The sequence below is a fragment of the Cyprinodon tularosa genome, unplaced genomic scaffold (genome assembly GCF_016077235.1).
Source record: "Cyprinodon tularosa strain WSP-4 unplaced genomic scaffold, ASM1607723v1 ctg13, whole genome shotgun sequence".
NCBI classification, from domain to species: Eukaryota; Metazoa; Chordata; class Actinopteri; order Cyprinodontiformes; family Cyprinodontidae; genus Cyprinodon; species Cyprinodon tularosa.
In genome coordinates, this window is record NW_024038114.1 from 178,653 (window position 1) to 198,863 (window position 20,211).

General features: G+C 37.3%; 1 protein-coding gene across 9 annotated transcripts in view; it reads right to left on the minus strand.

The window, feature by feature from the left end:
• The window catches only part of LOC119777999 (sodium bicarbonate cotransporter 3-like), a 60,151-nt gene extending 42,352 nt beyond the window's left edge, over positions 1-17,799 (minus strand). For 8 of the 9 annotated variants that reach the window (XM_038277009.1, XM_038277011.1, XM_038277010.1 and 5 more), the window contains exon 1: positions 17,659-17,799. In XM_038277009.1, coding sequence (XP_038132937.1) covers positions 17,659-17,700 — 42 coding nt within the window. In that variant the 5' untranslated portion in view covers positions 17,701-17,799. Of the gene's footprint in view, positions 1-9,518; positions 9,804-17,658 lie in introns of those variants that run through there. The other variant, XM_038277006.1, reaches the window with a different exon arrangement.
• Positions 17,800-20,211: the final 2,412 nt, after the last annotated feature.

Sequence of the window (20,211 nt, forward strand, 5' to 3'; positions counted from 1 at the left end):
AAGGAAAACTAATTTACTTTAGTCTTTCATACAAGTTTTTAATTCTGACAGAAAGAGCCATGCTCAATGGTTAATAAGGTTGCCTAAAATACAGAGTGATATAATGAGTGTCTTTTAGAGGTTATGTAAGCCAAAACATTGTGTACAAATCAAATTTTGAAAAACATTTTATCTACCAGTTTCAAAACTAGATTCCCAAAAAGTTGATGGCTAATCCTTCTGTGACTGTTACAGTTGTAGCGTTAGCAGGATGTTTTTATCTTCTGCAATCAAAAATATAGTATTCAGGGCTTTAGGCATAACTAAGCATTTCCAGAATGTGTGATAATTTTTCGGAGTAAATGAAAGCTGTGACCCGTTTCTGAGTATTAAACCACATCATGTTATGTTTGAGGTTACCAGAAACCTGTGGCAAAAGTTCCTGGAAGACAAACAATATAAAGCTTAAAATGAAAATCAATGTGAGATGAGAGTGAGGAATGGCAAACTGAGATAAAAGTGGAGAATAACATGGAAGCAGGTCCTATCGAACTAACACTTTGTTTCATTAGCATATTTGAAAACAAATACTGTACATTCAAAAGTAGACAAAAACAGCAGAGAAGGATTAAATAATATAATACTAGAGATGGGCCAAGTTTTTTTTTTTTAAGCCAATGCCAATGCTGTTTATATTGACATCAGTCTGGCCAATAAACAATACTGTATGTGCTGCCAAATTTTTGGGGATAATTTTTTAAGCCCACACCAAAAAAAATGACAATGATAACAAAAGTCTCAAAATTTATTTAGAAAATTTAAACAAAATTTTGATTTAATCAAAAAGAAACCTTTATCAACAAACCAAACAAAACATTATTAAAGAATAGCAGATGGAAGGAATGGCAACACATGTATCAGTCTGTAAACGTAATGGTCCATTTCTAATGCATTATGACATCCCTTTCATTCCATTGTTTTCTGAATTCTAGCAGAAGTGCGTCACACTGAACAAAGAGTACACCTGAAATGGTGAATAGCATACCAAGATGCACCAGTAGCTTATAGAACAACGCAATGAGCTTAATTTCACTCAAATATTTGTAATTAATAATTAATAATTGTAAATTGTGAAATCTGAAAAAAGAGAAATTAAAGTGGTCTCTATTTCTTCTGGACTTCCTAGCATTGAGCTGACAAAAAAACTTATCGTCCATTACAATTCAATAGTTTTCAGGGTAGTAGCTTTGGAATAGTTTAGAATTCATAAAACAAATCAATTAACTCAAAGATTTTTTAAGTGACCACATTTTTTAACATGATCACATGTTCTATGCCATTTTTTCCCAACTATTTTGTTGTGAAAACAATCCACAGTGACTTTTACTTTTACTTGAGTAATGATAACTATTTTTATTCTTACTTAAGTGAGGATTTCTGGCTTCTCTACCCACTGGAAATAGCTTAATTAAAAGAAAAACATTTGAACAACAACAACAAAAAAGGCATCAGACACTAGTGTTGTGCCGATGCCATTTTTTGGCCCTGATACCAATACCCGATACCTGGCTGTGCAGTATCGGCCGATACCGATACCATAATAATGTAAAATAATTGCCATCATGGCTTTGTCAAGCTGCTGCCTACCTTTGTGAAGCAGGAAAAAATCTAATACAAAGTGAATCCAGTAGAACTTTTTATTGCCTACCAGGAGTGGGTGACAATAGTTGAATAAACTTATGGCTCTCAAAATGGTATCGGTGCCCTATTTGTTGGTACTTGCCGATACCGATACCACCATTTTAGGGCAGTACCGGGGCACCGTCCGATACTGGTATCGGTATCGGTGCAACACTATCAGACACAGACCTACAGTTTGTGTTTATGATTCCTCTGATTTATTTTATTGCTACAATATGATGTAATTTCTCATTTGCTGTGCCGTTTGAAGGTTTAAAGAAATACAGTAAAAAGTACATATCCTCACCATAAGGACTTGAACCTGTTCTAACATATAAACATTAACTACTGAAAGTACGTTTTTTTATAGGTTTACCACAAATTATTAATAAGGTAATATATTATTTCTCCAAAAGAATGTCTTGACCAGAAATGTTCCATCTTTCCATAAACAAGCTGACAGTCACTTTGATGTTCTGTTCAGGAGTTCAAGGATGTTTGTCACATTCTTTTACAGGCATCTGTTTTATAGTAACAAGGTGCTAAAACTCCAAACAAGTACCTGGAGGTAACACAGAGAATAATTCCTAGGTCTGTAATGCATTAAGCTAACAGATTTCCATTTACAAGCCCCAGATTTTGTCTCTCTTACACAATAAAAGTAAAAAAAAAACTCCATCAAAATAAAGTATAATTTTTGGTTCAGTAATTTGTATAAGTCTGGAGCATATAGTGTGTATTTTAACACAATACCAAAGAGGGAGCACAAAAGCAATGCTCTTAGAAAAGCAAAAATAACACAGCACATTAAACTAGGGGAGCATATAAAACCCTTTCCGCATTTGAAGTCAATTTTTCTAAACAGAGAGGACAGTTATTCAGAAATGGAGAACATTTCAAACATTTTTCAATCTGGCCGGTGATGAACATCTCAGCAAATGAAGACCTGAGATCAAGCAATGAAACCTATTGGCCCATCATAGGACCCATCCATATACACCCAAGGTTTGGGTTATACCACAAGCTTCTTGGTCCAATAGGGGGTTCCATCCAGACAAAGCGGCTGCAAGACTGACAACATTTGAACCCTTCTCCCAGAATGGATAAGTCTCAAACTGGTTCCTTATAGCACCTCAACATAATACCCCTATAAGCATATATTGATCCTTTTTTTGTTTTATTGGTTATAACATGGATTTGTAGCATAGCCAGTTGAAAGGCAATGAAAGCACACTTCGACATCAACAATAAACTGTTGGAATTAGAAGATACCGTAAATTCTCTAATATTGGCCTGTATTCCAATAGCGGCCGGGTCTCTAATAATGGCCGGTCTCGCTGTCAGAGGAGGTAAATAATGGCCGGTCTCTAATACAGGCCGGGGCTATAAATGTTTTTTCTGGGCATACCTCAACATTATACTTGTGGTAGTAAGTAACATACAAGTACCACAGCCCTGCGCAGCTGAACGACAAGCCCTGCTGCTGCCCGTCTGCGCGAGGAAGAGAACAGACACGCAGCAGAACAGGAGGAGCAGCGCGAGTGATGAGGAGAATAAAGGGAGAGATGAAGAGGAGGAGGAAACTGAGGAGGAGAATTAAACAGAATTGGAGGATTTTTATATATTTTTTTTACTTCAAACCAAGCGAGACATGGTAACTGTACTTTTTCAATAAATGAACCTAGTGTTTTATAGGTTCAAATAGACACAAAATCTCATTTTTATTCATTCCACTGGTAGTCTGTTTTGCTCAAATAGCAATAGAGGCCTGTCTCTAATACTGGCCTCTATCCAATAAAGGCCTGGACCGCGATGCACTTGAGTGAAATAAAGGCCCGGGCCTATATTAGAGAATTTACGGTAACTGCAAGATTGGATCAACTGCTGTTTTGTCTAACCTTTCTCTAAACAGGGAAGCAGCTATTTTTAGTCACATATTTTCATAATTAAGAGTTTATTTTTTGCACATTGCAGATGGTGGATCAGATTCTGAGACGCAGGACATTCCCCATCCATTCCCCCTTTATTAATTTTTATTTTTATTATGCTCCAAGTTCTACTTCAAATCTTTTGCAAATTTATTATGTGAATACCAGAGCATTACTAATACTAAGAGCATTCAGCTGCTTATGCAGCTCTTCTGCTCTGTGCAATCAATTAATGAAGGTCAAATATATTTAGTTTTTATAGTTTTACTACTATGTTCTTTAAACAAATATTTATCTAGTATTAAAAATTGCATTGTGCATTGAAAGAACTTCAAAATTTTAATTATGTATGTTTAAAATAAAAATAAAGTATATAGTGTAATACCACCTTCTACTAGGCATTATGTGATAAAACAAGAACAATGATAGCAACAATAATGCAAAGAATGTCTCTACTGTGATAAAAAAAAAAGACAACTTAATTACAAAAAATATCACTTATAGATCAGCTGCCAGTGTTAAATATGTTAACTACAAAAATTTACTTTTTCAAGAGCTAGGTTAAATTAACTTTCGTTAACATGTTTACATGGGCGGAAGACTATCAGCATAGCTGCCAAGCCGGCAGAGAAATGAGCAACTAGCATCTTAACATGCCAACACAACTGACTCCCTCTTTGCCAGCCTTGCAATAACTGGGAACTGATCCAATCAACAGGGACTAATGTAACAGATGTGCTGCATAGTGGGAGAGAACTGCTCTTTAAAATTACAGTCAAAGCTCACATAACTGCCAAATGCATTATTTTTATTGCAAATTAAATAATAATTACATTTATCTCAGGCCAATAATGTTGGTGTATTGATGCATTGTTTAACGAAGAGCCAGGGTAAAAAAAATGCTTTAATGCTAACGAGTAACAGATATATTTAATAGAGATACATCAAGACCTATTTACAGTAGGTCTGGGCAATAAAACAGTAACAATACTGTACATGTGTTAAAAATACTTTTGACAGAGCAATCCATTATATCAATGAACTCTGATCCAGAATCACACAGCATTCTGGGGGATGTAGGCAGAGGAAAGGATTTAGCCTTTAAATATTTTAGAGTTGCACAGGGGTGAATACGTTTTCAAAAAATAGAAAATATTCTTGTTGATCCGCTGTTAACAGTGTATGACTAAGTGGTATGACTAAAGATTTGTTTTGTTCTATTATCTTTTTTAATTCAGGCAGTGTTGTGGTATATAACTTTTTTTGTTGTTTTTCATTTATGTAATATATATAAATATAATATATATAAATATTTAAAAAAAATCCATGACAGGTGTTTATATACACTCACCGGCCACTTTATAAGGTACACCTGTCCAACTGCTCGTTAACACTTAATTTCTAAGTAGCCAATCACATGGCGGCAACTCAGTGCATTTAGGCATGTAGACATGGTCAAGACAATCTCCTGCAGTTCAAACCGAGCATCAGTATCGGGAAGAAAGGTGATTTGAGTGACTTTGAACGTGGCATGATTGTTGGTGCCAGAAGGGCTGGTCTGAGTATTTCAGAAACTGCTGATCTACTGGGATTTTCACGCACAACCATCTCTAGGGTTTACAGAGAATGGTCCGAAAAAGAAAAAAAACATCCAGTGAGCGGCAGTTCTGTGGGCGGAAATGCCTTGTTGATGCCAGAGGTCAGAGGAGAATGGCCAGACTGGTTCGAGCTGATAGAAGGGCAACAGTGACTCAAATAACCACCCGTTACAACCAAGGTGGGCAGAAGAGCATCTCTGAACGCACAGTACGTCGAACTTTGAGGCAGATGGGCTACAGCAGCAGAAGACCACACCGGGTGCCACTCCTTTCAGCTAAGAACAGGAAACTGAGGCTACAATTTGAACAAGCTCATCGAAATTGGACAATAGAAGATTGGAAAAACGTTGCCTGGTCTGATGAGTCTCTATTTCTGCTGCGACATTTGGATGGTAGGGTCAGAATTTGGCGTCTACAACATGAAAGCATGGATCCATCCTGCCTTGTATCAACGGTTCAGGCTGGTGGTGGTGGTGTCATGGTGTGGGGAATATTTTCTTGGCACTCTTTGGGCCCCTTGGTACTAATTGAGCCTCGTTGCAACGCCACAGCCTACCTGAGTATTGTTGCTGACCATGTCCATCCCTTTATGACCACAATGTACCCAACTTCTGATGGCTACTTTCAGCAGGATAATGCGCCATGTCATAAAGTTGGAATCATCTCAGACTGGTTTCTTGAACATGACAATGAGTTCACTGTACTCAAATGGCCTCCACAGTCACCAGATCTCAATCCAATAGAGCATCTTTGGGATGTGGTGGAACGGGAGATTTGCATCATGGATGTGCAGCCGACAAATCTGCGGCAACTGTGTGATGCCATCATGTCAATATGGACCAAACTCCCTGAGGAATGCTTCCAGCACCTTGTTGAATCTATGCCATGAAGAATTGAAGCAGTTCTGAAGGCAAAAGGGGGTCCAACCCGTTACTAGCATGGGGTACCTAATAAAGTGGCCGGTGAGTGTATATATGTAGCTTATTTTACCGTCAAGAGTACAAGAATTTAAATCAAGGCTATAATCAAAGTATCTATTCATCAGTCTCACAAAATGACACAACTTTTGAATAGTCTGTATGGAATTGAACAAAAAGAGCTGTAGAATAAAATGTTTCAACATATTAACAATAAAAATAATAAGATATATGCATACTGCTTCCTTCTCAAAAAGACATATTTTAAGATGGCTCTAAAAAATTATCAATAGACAGTGTTTGATGGCTCTTATTTGATTGAATTGAAGTGTTCAATTCAAGGAACACTTGAAGGCAGGTTAGAACATCCACTCCAGCTCCTTTTGAAGGAAGGGGTGGAGTTTCTAGTTTGGCAATGGCTGGTCTGTAGTTGAAACTCGCTGATGGTGAGAGTCTTTCTTTTTTTTTTACTTCTTTTTTAAGCCGAGCTTGCACTGTGCGATTTTTTGCCCTTTTCAGGGCGTCTTTCAAGTCGTGCGAGAATTTTCCGATCGGCCCGACTTTCGGCCTTATTGTGCGTCGTGTAGTGTACAGGGGGTAACGAGGGGCGATCAGCCTCTCACGATCATCTACCGATCAGGAATTGTGAGGTCAGGAGAAAATCGAACATGTTTTTTTCAGTCGACTATCGTGGGCAAATCGCTCGGTGGGCATGCGCAAACAAGGATTCTTCTTCTTCCTCTCAGATGAAAACACAGAAGCATGGCGGGGGTGCGGGTGAAATGGAGTTCTTTCTGTAAAATTGTCACGTTTGCTCAGGCACGTTTTTGTCCAAATACATTGCGCCATCTCACAGTTTTTATTCAAGTGTATTTAGTAGTGTTGCGCCGATGCCATTTTTTGGCCCCGATACTGATACCCGATATCTGGCTGTGCAGTATCGGCCGATACCGATACAATAATAATGTAAAATAATTTCCATCATGGCTTTGTCAAGCTGCTGCCTACCTTTGTGAAGCAGGGAAAAATCTAATACAAAGTGAATCCAGTAGAACTTTTTATTGCCTACCAGGAATGGGTGACAATAGCTGAATAAACTTATGGCTCTCAAGATGGTATCGGTGCATTATTTGTTGGTACTTGCCGATACCGATACCATCATTTTAGGGCAGTATCGGGGCCCCGTCCAATACTGGTATCGGTATCGGTGCAACACTAGTATTTAGCCAATAAAATGTTAAATCATTGCAATGCTAGTGTTTAGCTGCCACTTCCCCAGGTGTATTAGTGTGCTCATTAAGGTCAAGCTGATGGTTTGCATATTAAGGGGAAGTATGTACATTGAGCCCAATAGGGAGAAAAAAAAAGGAAAAAATATGGGAGTGGTTTTAATGATCAAAAAACAAAAAAAGAAATTATATGGGAGAAAAAAGAGAAGATAGTCGCTTCACTTTAACACCACTCCTACCATACTATGCTCAAGAACCAGTCCTAGTGCGAACCCTAAAGGATCATGGGAAAAAACCCTATTTAAAAGCAACCTTGGCCCTTAAAAAAGAGGTCAGCTCCACCACCAAACTTTGACTTTGACAGTTTCAGTTTTTAGCAAAATTTGCATTCTCCTTTTACAGAATGTCTTTGTCTTGATGTTACTTTTGATCAGTTATCTGGCTATTTCATTGGACGGCTACTTTTTACTGTAACTTGACCAGAAATATGTTGAAGTAGTGCTACTTAAGTACATTTCTTAGGTACTCTACCCACCTCTGGAGTCAAAACTTGAAAACAGGGGCTATGACTGGGAGAGGGGAGAAAATGTTAAAGATGATTTTTTTAAGAATTAATCTGGGACCTTTTGATTGTATCTTCAGAGCTAGTTATTAGTTGTTTTGCTAATTTATAATAGTGATTTGACTTGTTTTTATTCTTTATTCAACAGTTTCTAAAATGTTATATCAGAGTGGTTTCAAGGACTTGGCATAAGAATGTCCCCAAGTTTATTCAGGATTCTGTGTTCTTTCTTGGCCGATTTTTTTAGGCTTTTACATTTTTTATATCAATACAGCAGATTTAGGCATATATTTACTTTTGGCTGATATACGTATCCGCGTGTGCATGTGTTGCCCTTCCCTCCAACAGCAAAATTAAGAAATATATTGTAATAAAGTTTATCATCCAATCTAGGGCTGAACAATTTTACCAAAAATAAAACTGCGATTATTTTCAACCAATATTGCGATTTTATTACGATATTCCTTTGCACTAAGCACAAACATGTAGACGTTTCATTCCAGGGAACATTTTGTTTCATTATCTTGAAAGCTTGCTTATCCAGAGCCCATTAAAAAACTTACCAGGTGCACCCAGCCAACTAAAATTAATCCAGGAGCACCAGAGGACCATCTAAAGCACTGCAGGACTCTTTAACTTAATTTCTGTGGGTGATCATGATTTATTAGTAAGAAAGAGGTTAGCCGGAAAGTGCTCCCTTAAATTCTAGGTCAAACACCTCTGGTGACCAACAGGCAAACATTGCAGTGGTGTGGGAAAAAAAAGAAAACATGAAATTTTGGGGGGAAGAATACATTTGCCAGCAGTATATCTCACAAACATTAAGCTTAAAGGGTGATCAGAATGTATGGTTAAAATCCAACCAACATAGAGAAGGAAATAAAAAATAATGGACCGCTATATATTGCTGACTAGACCCTAAATTATTTAGCTCGATAGGAACTTTCTGCCTTTGAGAAGGACACAAATGCACTCACTTGCAACCTCTATATATGGTCCCCAGAGACCAGTGGTTTAATTAATCTAATTCATAGAGCTGGGATTACTTTATATCTGTAATTACTGGATGGAGTAAAAAGTCTTCATATTAACCTCTCTCTGTATTCCAAATGTATGTTTCCTTTAATCACAGTGCTTTAAATTTCCAAACCAGTCTTTAAAATCTAATTATTTTTAACCTGAGTTATTGAACATCATTGCAACAGATAGCAAGCTTTATGTTTTGACTCTGTTACCTTGACAGACCCATTTTCTCACAGCTTGGCTAAGCTTTCCTCTCTTCCTTCTCAGTCTGCTCGTCCCGTCCCTTCAAGCAGCCATAACTGTCTCTGATAGCTTTTTCTCGTTCACGTTGCTTTGGGCCATTAAAGGGTATATTAAAAAAGCATTACATTTCACCACTATCATCTCTTCTTTCACAGTAGAGTAATTTTTTTTTTTCTATTCTGGTCAAATGTAGTGACCACCTGGCTCCGTTCCTTAACATTTAACAGCACACAACAACAAGCCGACAAATCAATATAAACGCACAAACGTGACAGCACACCTAGAGCCTGTGGATTCTGCTCCAACTGCAGAACACGGATGCAGAGCACACAGGCACAAATGTTCAAGAGCAGACATACCGTTAGCACATGTTCCTCTTTGCTCTGCTCATCCATTTAGACCAAAACATCCGCAAAGCAGAAGCTGCAGGGACGTGAACCAGTTTCTTGTCTATGGCGGTTATTTGCGTTGTATGGGGGGCGTCTGTGAGCCGAGCGTGAAAAGCGACAGTGTCACACTCCTCTGTTCTCTCTTCCTCTTCTCATTGCTTGATGCAAAGGGAGGGCGAGCTGCTTCAGAACACACAGTGCTCTGCTCTACCCTGTCAGCCCCGCTCCATGCACAGCAGCCAATCCCACCATGCTGCCATGAATATTTCATTCACCCAGCCAACAGCTTATAAACACAGAGGGCACACATTCACATTTGGAGGACATACAAGTCCTCAGCCACCGTGGTATTCAGGTCATAAATGAAGATCCCCCCCAAAACAAAGATAAATAGAAACAGGCACAGGTGTTGGGTCGCTCTGCCTTGCAGCCTGCAGTGAATCATAAAAAGGACAGATTGCTGTGAATTCATAAGACTCAAAATGCCTTAGTTCTTTTGACTTTGAATTACTCAATCCCACTCAACACATCAAGGTTAGACAAATCCTTCAACAAGTTCTAATAATCTAAGTCTATCTGTGTCCTTCTGTGCAACAAAAGCTTCCATAGATGGGGGTAAACAGAGCATATTTCTAAAATGCGAGCAGTTATTAACTAGTTCATTTAGCTAATTTAAAGAAATCATAGTATTTTAACCAGGAAACAGAAAAAAGTAATCATATCATACATAAGCAGACATGGTTAATGTCAACAATATTTAATATAATGGACTTCTATACAATACCAGCCTTAAATTATAATAATAGTGTTGATAGAAATTAGTATTAAACTAAATGTAAAGAGGGACCTCTAATGGCTGAATGAACACAAAGTGGATGCACCCAAGTTTAAGCGAATTAAACAACAATACACAATGTTAAACATAGTGAATATGTATTCCCTGAAAAAGCAGACTTTATCTCATCCATCTTGTTTAAGAAGCTTTAAAAAAGCCAAAGTAAAGAAATTCTCATTCAAATTGGCGATTTAGAGTCAAGTAGGGCTGCATCTAAGGATTATGTTGTAAATCAATTAATCTGTCTATGAATTTTTTTTTTTTAGATTAATTGATTAATAATCAGAAAGCCAAAGATTCTTTAAAAGAAGACTTTTTATGAAATAAACCAGGTGAGACTCAAACATTTCCACTTGAGGACTTCTGGATAGAGCATATCGACAGGCAATTTTTTTTTTTATCTTAAATGCAAAATGTTTATAGATTCTTTAGGATCTTGGTATAATTACTGCTCCAAGTAGGTTGCTCTGTCAGCTAAAGGCAGAGCAACCTACTTATCACAGTTAAAGATTAATCAGTTATAAAATTACTTGATGATTATTTCAATATTCGATGAATCCCTATTAATCCAATTAATTTTCTCAGCTCTTCAGTCATGTGAAAGTTAGAATCTTTTATGTTTTTCTATCATATTTAGGTACATCGGTATTCAATAGATTTTTTTTTAAATACTGAACATTTTAAGTTATATTAAAGACACAATTAAAACAGAAGAACATTTTTATATATTATATATATCATACTGTAAGCATCCCCAGTGTTTATTTATTTTTTTATTACACAAAGGTATATCACATGAGCAGAACATTTGGTAATCATTTTCTTGGTGGTTTGCCTTAACTCATGTTGTATACAAGCAGGGTCTAGTCTGTCCATCCAAATAAGTACACACTAAAAGTAGTCTGCAATAGGATAAAAATACAAGAAGTCTTCACAACTCTTTAAACCCATAAAAATCCTCAATATTTCCCACATGTCAGCGATGTAATCAATATAAATTTGGTTAGGCAACTGTGACAGTGACTTTTATCACACTGTGCTTAATAACTGTCTCAGGTTTCTGTGCTAATATAAAGCACTCAACTAGCTGTGGTTCTCTGTTTTATTAGTTTCAGAGGAATTCTGTTGTATGGCCTCTATGACCGAAGGATCTAGAAGCATTATTTACTAACACTTCCAGTAATTATGTAGAACAATCCTGTGTATTGGCTTCAGTCTGCTAAACTCGTACAAGGAAATTACACGAAGGACAAATTCCATAGACTAATTAGTATAAAACACATACAGCCTCTTAGCACTGTAACCAGTCGAAGTTCTTTGAGTATCCCTACTTTCAGAGAAAGAGTGTGAATAAACCAATTAGAACTGCTATAAGTCTGGTAATATAATCTAGTTTCTAATGATACAGTGACTGAGCTTTGGAAGGGAAATTGACCTCGGTACATGTGAGTGATTTTTTTTTTAAGCTTTAAGCTTTAAGCTGCACAAAAAAAGTGCAGCAAGCTGAATTGTTGACACAGTTTTTCTTCTACACCTGGGCCTCTTGTTGTCATTAAGTTCAGCGTAAACTCCTTTGTATACAAAGTCATTCTAGAGCCAAGCATAAGACCATCTGTCTGACAGCTGAAGCTTGTCCTGAATTGGGTCATGCAACAGGAAGGTGATCTGAACTACAGCAGCACATCAGGGTGTCTAAAAAAGGAAAAGAATTGAGGTGCTGCAACAAACAGTGCCGGCTCCAGATATCAATCTGCAGTCTGGACTTTTGAGAAAGTCATGTAAACAATTATGTATTACTGTAAGTGTACATTCCGTACACTCTTATATATATTTACAGCTGACTGGATAGCTCAGGAGAGCAAAATTGATCAGTAGCACTGAAAGGAAACATATTTGATGACTATGCTGATGTTTTAATGATAAAAATATTGAAATATGGAGTGAACTTTGTATTTTACTCGTTGCCTTTACATGCATGAAAGCACAATTAATGATGCCATTTTTTTGGTCATCTAAGTTTCTTTTTAGCCAACTTAAAGATGTGGTAAGAATCCGGTCATTATGATGCACTGCCACACACATAGGCATACAGGAGAAGCTAAATCCTAGATCCAAAATATCCACAAATTGAAACAAGCTCTATTTTCACTTAGACACGCATACAAGCACTCTGTTTAAACTAGGCTTGTCCCGATCCGATCCACGTATGGGATCGGCACGCCGATATTGGCAAAAAAATGCGTATCGGCAAAGCATGTAAAATGCCGATCCAGACTGCCGATCCAGTTTTTAAAAAAAAATCTGGTCCGTATTTTCCAGTTTCACCGATTGAAACGATCCATTCCACTTTTTTGCACCAGTGTTTCCCTGTTTTGCATTTTTATTAAAACTTACAGTAATACTTGCACCTTTAACTGTTTACGGTTTTACTGTTCACTGTGCAATTTCAGATTGCTATTCGTAATTTTGTCCAGTTTGTGTTTATCTCTTAATAAACAGGTAAGTTTGTTGTTACCAATCATTGTGTTTTATTCAATCTCACCTAATTTAGCTGGCTAGATGTTATCAAGAGTACCAAAACCCTTTTCAACATGAGTCTTACAACTAAGGCTAAATACTTTAACTTAAACTTAAATACATGCTCGGATAGGCTGGTATCGGCCAGTATCGGTATCGGATCGGAAGTCCAAAAACAATATCGGTATCGGATCGGAAGTGCAAAAACCTGGATCGGGACATCTCTAGTTTAAACACTCATCTTGTAACTTTCAAAAAAAAAAACTTAAATTCTCATCTTTAAAAATCTAAAGCTACAGTGTGTAATTTTCAGCAGCATCAACATGAACTACTCCCTTCACTATTTCTCCCCCTCCAACAATACTCATCACCTTCCACCACATCCACATCACATCAAGTGATGACGAGGGTTTTTTTTTATAGATAACTTTAGAAATTGTATTTTATCGGTCTTTGTAGGATATAGATTTTATATAGGCCTAACCTGCAGAATTGACATTAGAGTGTGATGGCGATCTGTAGCAATTTCTAAGGCAATAGACACATAAGGCTAAGACTTTCAGCTCATAGATGATACTAAATAACTTATACTTATGTATAATATATTATATTTCTATCAGTAAATCCAGATATGAAAAACTTTCTTTCCAACAATGTAAAAAGTGATGCATATTCATCCCCCTTTCCTCCAACACCCCTTGACAAAATTAGATGACATATATTGCCTTCATAGATCATCTAAATGGCAAGCAGACTCATCCTGTGTGTGATTTAATTTCAGTATAAATCTAGCTGTTCTGTGAGGTTTATTGAAGAACACAAATGAACAAACATGAAAACCAAGAACGCACTATAATGATCGGGAATAAAGCTGCAGAGAAGTCTAAAGCGGGGTTTTGTTAAAAAAAAAAAGGATGGTCTGAACATTCCACAGAAAAGCAGACACGTTACAGGCACCCACCTCTACCATCCTGACAGATTTTTTTAAGTTTACAGTTATAAATACTATCTATTCATGGACTAATCAAATACAAGACTTTCTGTACACACTCGCTCTCTGTTCCTCTAATCTGTTCCACATTCTCCTCTGTGGTGATCTTCTTGCTATGTCTGCCTGCAATCATACTAAAAGGGCACAAGCAATATGTGATCTGCAGAAATTTTAACCATTCTTGTTAACTGTGTTTTTTTGCTCTCATTAGCTTAATTGGTCCAACCTCAAAACATCACTGGTCTCCTATAAAGCATATGTTATCACCGACTTTATGACTGTGTTCCTCATCTAATACTTTTAGTCTTCTCCGTTAGGTCACAAAGTCAAACAAGCATTATTCAATAGTAGTTCATAAATAGCACATTATGATAATCTGCTTATTTATATCAATAATTTTCAAAAATGAATCACTTGGAATCTAGCAGCTGCTCCTACAAACCAAGCAGTCGCTTCACTTATCTGTCCTCAGGCTTTATTCTCCTTCTCTTTCTCTCCATCCTTACAGCTGAATCACACTCAGTTTGTGTTAATACATTTTTTAAATACAATATTCAAACCACTAATAATAAAAATTGTGTAAGAACTGGGAACAATGCAAACCAAATGTTTATACAATTCACTAACATCTGGGCGTTGATAGTTAAAACAACAGTGATTGAAATTAAGTTATATAAGTCAGTCTATCAAAAGGAAAGTTGTAAATATCTTCTAAAACTACTGATGATCAAGTGGCAGAGTTCTGTTGTCTTAAAACTTAGGAGACTAGGGACCTTCTTGTCAGAGAAAAAAGAGCTGCAGGTTCTAGAGCTGCTACTGAATTTACGGTATTAGAAATATATTGCTTTTAGAGTATGAATGCATAATTTGCTTGAGCTTTGTTCTAGTTAACACTTAAAGGTTTTTTTTTTTCATTTATAAATGTCATGATACTCATACCTCTGTTTTGTTGGGGGGTTTTTGTGTGGCCCAGAGGGCTGGTTTTTGCTCTCTCTATCTTTAGATACCTGTCATCAGATGATGTCGCCATTCCTATGAAAATTGCCCCCCAACCAGACCCCGTTCCTTGTATTTTCAAAGTACCACAGACTGGATTGTATGTTAACACAGGCCTATCCCTAATGAAGGTTAAACATTATTTATTTTCAGCACAATTTTCAAGAGTGGGAAAAGAGAAAACTACATCTAAACTGTACCAGATTTAAGGTCAAAGTCTATCTTAGTCTGCCAAACATATAATAAGCTTTATCTAGTATAAGAATATCAATGTCAATAATTACAAATAGTTAAGTATTTGTACCTAAATTTGAGTAGAAAAAAATCATGCATTGCTTATACATAATATAACTGCTAACCTACAAAGCCATGATCCTCTACCTAAACAAAGACACGATGACTATTACGGTAGCTGGGCACTCAATCCATCTGTAGTGGGGCCACAGTAAGCTGTTCTTGATGGAAATCAACAAGGAGTCCTGTTACCAAACATTTAGAAAGAGGTCTATTGGTCGAATGTGCCTAGCGTATAGCCGTTTGGAAAACTCAGCGTGGTAAAAACTAACACTGCATATAATACTGGACATAACATCCCCCTCAATGAGATATGATGGTGGCAGTATCCTGCCATTTTTATTTTCAGGAAGGTATTATTCCTTTCTTTTATAAAATGAAATTGTATCTGATAACAGGAATTCGGTAATCTAAAACTGGGGTCTTCAAAGTTTTCCAGGCCAAGGACCCCCAAACTGATGGCGAGAAAGCCCAACTCAAACTACAGATGAAAACAAACCAGTCATGTAACCACTAAACTCTTAACATTTCCTTGTGATGCTTGTATTGTATATTATGTTCTTTCTTATGTATTTGCCTGCCTAGGGACTACGGATGGAAACTAGCTTTGTAGCTATAATCCGGCATATTTACATTTGTTTTTATACTGATGTTCATTAATGTGCATTGTCCCTATTCAAATAAATAAATAAAAAATAAATAAATAAAAAAAATTAAAAAAAAAGATGGAGTGGGGACCACCTAAATATATTTTTTATTATAATTATCAATCTGGTCCTATAGTCACTCTATTACATATGGAGTAATATAACAAAAGTAATTTCTCCCTGGGATTATTAAAGTATTTCTGATTCAGATTCCATGTTGATGGGACAGGTGTTGTGAATGAAACAGTGCCCAACTTGAAAAGCTCCTGTGTGTCGCTGAATGTGTGCATTGATGACTGAAAGACATCTTCTGGCTCCATTTATCTGTTTACTACAGTGTGTTGAATTCATGTTAAGGTGTATTTAAAGACATTCCAATTAGTGTAAAAAATTGCAGGGGGGGATATAAAAAAAAGTCTAATCAACCAAAATTTTCGCAACCCCATGCAGGACCTCAGAGGACCCCCTAGGGGTCGCGGACCCCCTGTTGAAGACCTCCAATCTAAAGTTCAATTTTTAACCTCTTAGTTTGAGTTTAAGAAGCCATAATCTAGAACGATAAACATTGATTTTAATTCTAAACCCTGTTTTTGCCAGTATTGTTATAAAACAGTCTTCACAAACAAACTATCTAAACTCCTAGAAGCTTTCATTATAGCTGAAGCAGAGTTGTTAAGCCAACGGCTTTCCATGGGTTTTGAAAGACCCCTCTTTATGGACTCAGAACAAAAGACTTGGTGATAAAGACAATATTCCCCTGTTTAAAATCAAATTCATGTTTTTTAAACATGCATAAACAATCTGAATGCTCCATTGAAAGATTAACAATCGCAAGGAGGTGGGATTTAAATGCATGAGCAACTGAGAAAGTCTAGGGAGATGACGATTTACTGCTTGTGGGGGGGTCATGTGTCAAACACGTAAGTAGTGCACTGCAATAATGCAACCCCTTGACTTTCCGAGAATGCATTCACGTGTGTCTATGCTCACATGCATACAGTAAGAACGCACAAGTGGACAGCCCTACATCTCGACTAATCTCGTCAAGTCCCTGTGCTTTTTAAAACTTAGCTCTGCAGCAAGTTTCTTTTTTTGGTCTCCTTAACACTGAATGGTGCGATGCTTATCTGCCTATTTGTGACAGTGACACCCAGCAGGCAGGATGTGGCTCTCAATTCCCACACATATATCACCAATAAAAAAATACTTTTTTATTTTTATTTTACCACTTTTAAGTTGGCATTTCTTTCACATTAAAATAACTAGCCGTGGAGTTAATAAATCAAAAGAGCCTGTAACTGTGCAAAGAGCCTGTAACTGTGCAAAGAATGTGCAGCAGCTCGCTCAGCTGTAGCCCTCAATGGGAAACATGACGTAAAGCAACGCAGCGCGCGAGCGGAAAATAAAACGGTTAACTCATCTGTCATTTACTAACAGGCTTCTTGGACTATCACTCTTTTCCTACTCTACCTGTTTAAACAGTAAACCCAAATGTTTAGAGTTAAAAATAGTTTGTTTTAGTTACGCTATTAACTATTATTCATAAGGACTTTGTTGACTTATTGCGAATAACACCTTTAGTGTTAGAACAACCGTCTGAAAACAGGAATAAAAAGCTTCCATTAATATACATTCATCATTTTTACTCAAATTTAGCCTCTAAAGTGCCGAGAAAACACACATATTTTAAGTTAAGAGGAAAGCCGGTTAACAATAGAACTGGTTATCAAGCATCCCTTTGACTTGTGGTGTTGCTTGGCAAACACAGACAAAGAGCCGCGAGACGTACGATAATAAGGCTACAATAAAACCTCTTTTCCGAGTACTCACCCTGCTAAGGAGTGGGTTCGTTTGTTCTCTGGACTCGTCCATGGTTCCTGCTCTCTTTCTTTCAGCCCATCTGCCTTTCAGCACCGGTGAAGTACAGAATGGGGCCGGGTGACACCGGCTCTGTGTTCTCCTAACGACAGCGTAGAAACACGCCCCTACAATGATTGACATTGGTAGATAGCCAGTTAGATTTCGAAATCTCATTCTCTCGGCCAATCAGCTTTAGAAACGCATCAATAGGGCGGGATGTGTTTTCCTATTGTGTAAAATAAATCCCAAGCGGTTTTTTCTGCAGGTAAAGGCGATTTTAAAAAAAAGTGCAGGTAATAACTTTGGTAATCTGAGATGACTCTTACAAAAATTGATTGCTGAGTGACTGACTTTATTGATCTCACAGTGGAGAAATTAAATGTACTCGTTACATTGGCCCAAATAGCCAAAAAGAAGAAGGTGCCACATATATATATATATATATATATATATATATATATATATATATATATATATATATATATATATACAGGGGATTTACATGGGTATTCATGTAGATGGGTATTTGTCTATATAACTGATGCATTGGGTATCAAATACAAAGAAAAAGCTTATTGCACAGGGTATTATATAGTAATCACACATAATACATTGTAATTGCACAAAATTACTCACGATTTAGAATTTAATTCATTAAGTTATTTTAACTTGAAATGTAAATTAAATTAGACCAATAAATACACTTTTTAAACTATTTTTCTATTTAATAAATGGTTTGGAAAATGTTATGTCATGCAATAATCATGGGAACAACTGCTGACTTATGCTGCGTTCACACCGGACTCAGCAGGAGCAGCAAAATCGCGTCTGCTGCTTCCTTTTTGCTGCTTGTTCCAGTTTAGTTCTGACGCGCGGCTGAAGCAGCTTTGCTGCTCTAGCTATGCGGTCGAAAAGTGGGTCTGTCGCGCGTTGGGCAAAGCTACACTATCCTTTATTTACCTTGCAGCTATATTTGCTGTGATCAGTGGGAATAAAGTAGTTTTAATATGTTTTTAAGTGAGAAAATCCACCTGAAACTTAATCAGTCCAGTCAATTCATCCAGATTACCGTCCTGCCTTCCCATATTATTTCTCTGTCGGAGCCGATCAGATCCCCACATACCGGTGGTGCGCTGTCAGTAGGAATCCCATTCAACATTAGCCTCGGGCCCGGTCGCCTCCTTGCAGTTCTCTGCGGCGGCTGGAAGCGGTTTCATGTACGTAATCCAAACGGCAGGCAGCAGAATAATAAAAGCCAACATGTTCTGCCAGCAGATTTCAGCATTTTAAGTTAATTTAGGCGTTAATAAACTGTTTCAGAGGAGTGATCATAGTGCTCTATATCGTCAGCATGTGTCTGTCTCCCTGCCAGCTCCCAGATCAGCGTCTCTGATTGGTTGATGCGGCGCATCGAAGCAGAAGTTTAATTTTTCCATCTCGAGCAGCAGCGCGTTTGCGGCACGTCGCGCACGTCAGATGCGCTGCGCCTACTGCTCAAAACGCGCTGCGGGACCTTTTGCTGCGCGTCAACCATTAACTTTGCATGTAAACTCACTGCTTCTGCTGCGTCCGGTGTGAACACAGTATTAAGAATTATCTGCGACACAATCACTTTCACCTTCTTAAGGAGGGTAAACCACAAAAATGTATTTGCATAAGTAACATACATTTGACTTTTTTCAAAGCATAGTTTCCATTTTAAATTTTCGATCAAAATACCTAGATCCTTTCAGGTAAGGACTGCAGTAGGATTCAGTTCTTCAGGTGTCATAACTCTGGTGTATATGTGTGAGGCTGTTCACTGTTAAACTGATCTCAGAGGGTGGACGTGACATTCCTCAGCTCAACAATTTTCTCAACATTTTCTCCTCTGAGGTTAAAAAGAACCACCAGATGACTATTATCTGTCTGATGATCAACCCATGTGGTAAACTCAAGTCCTTTGAGCTAAAGTTCCCTGTACTGTGATCTTTCTTCATGTGCTTAGATAACTCTTGTTGTGTTATGCTGAATTTACATGAGAGAGAGAGAGAGAGAGATTTATTTTGTATACACAAGTGTAAATTTCATTTAAAACAGCTCTAGACACTTTCATTTTTTTAAATGCAGCCTTGAAAAACAGTAATAAAAGCATAGAAAAAAATAGTAATATAAACAAATTACTTTATATTTACAGTTCTTAACATCTAAGCTGTTCCCTACTAATATTGTCTGTTCCATTCCAGGTTTAAGCCACTGTTGGTTTGTTGTCCCAATCTGTTACTCAAACATTTTCTTCCCCTGATAGATCTTCATCCAAGAAACACTAACCTTTTTATGGTTGTACTACACAGATCTGCCTCTGCTCTGTGGATGCTTGCCTGCCCACTGTCAAAACCCCCCAAAAAACTCTAAAACATAACATCCAAATCAAAAGGAAAATTACGAAAAATTTGCTGAAAATGTACTGTAAGGGTTTTCAAAAGACAAAAGATGCTTTGTGTCCTGACCAATCATTGGCAAAATATTTAAATCCTAATATTA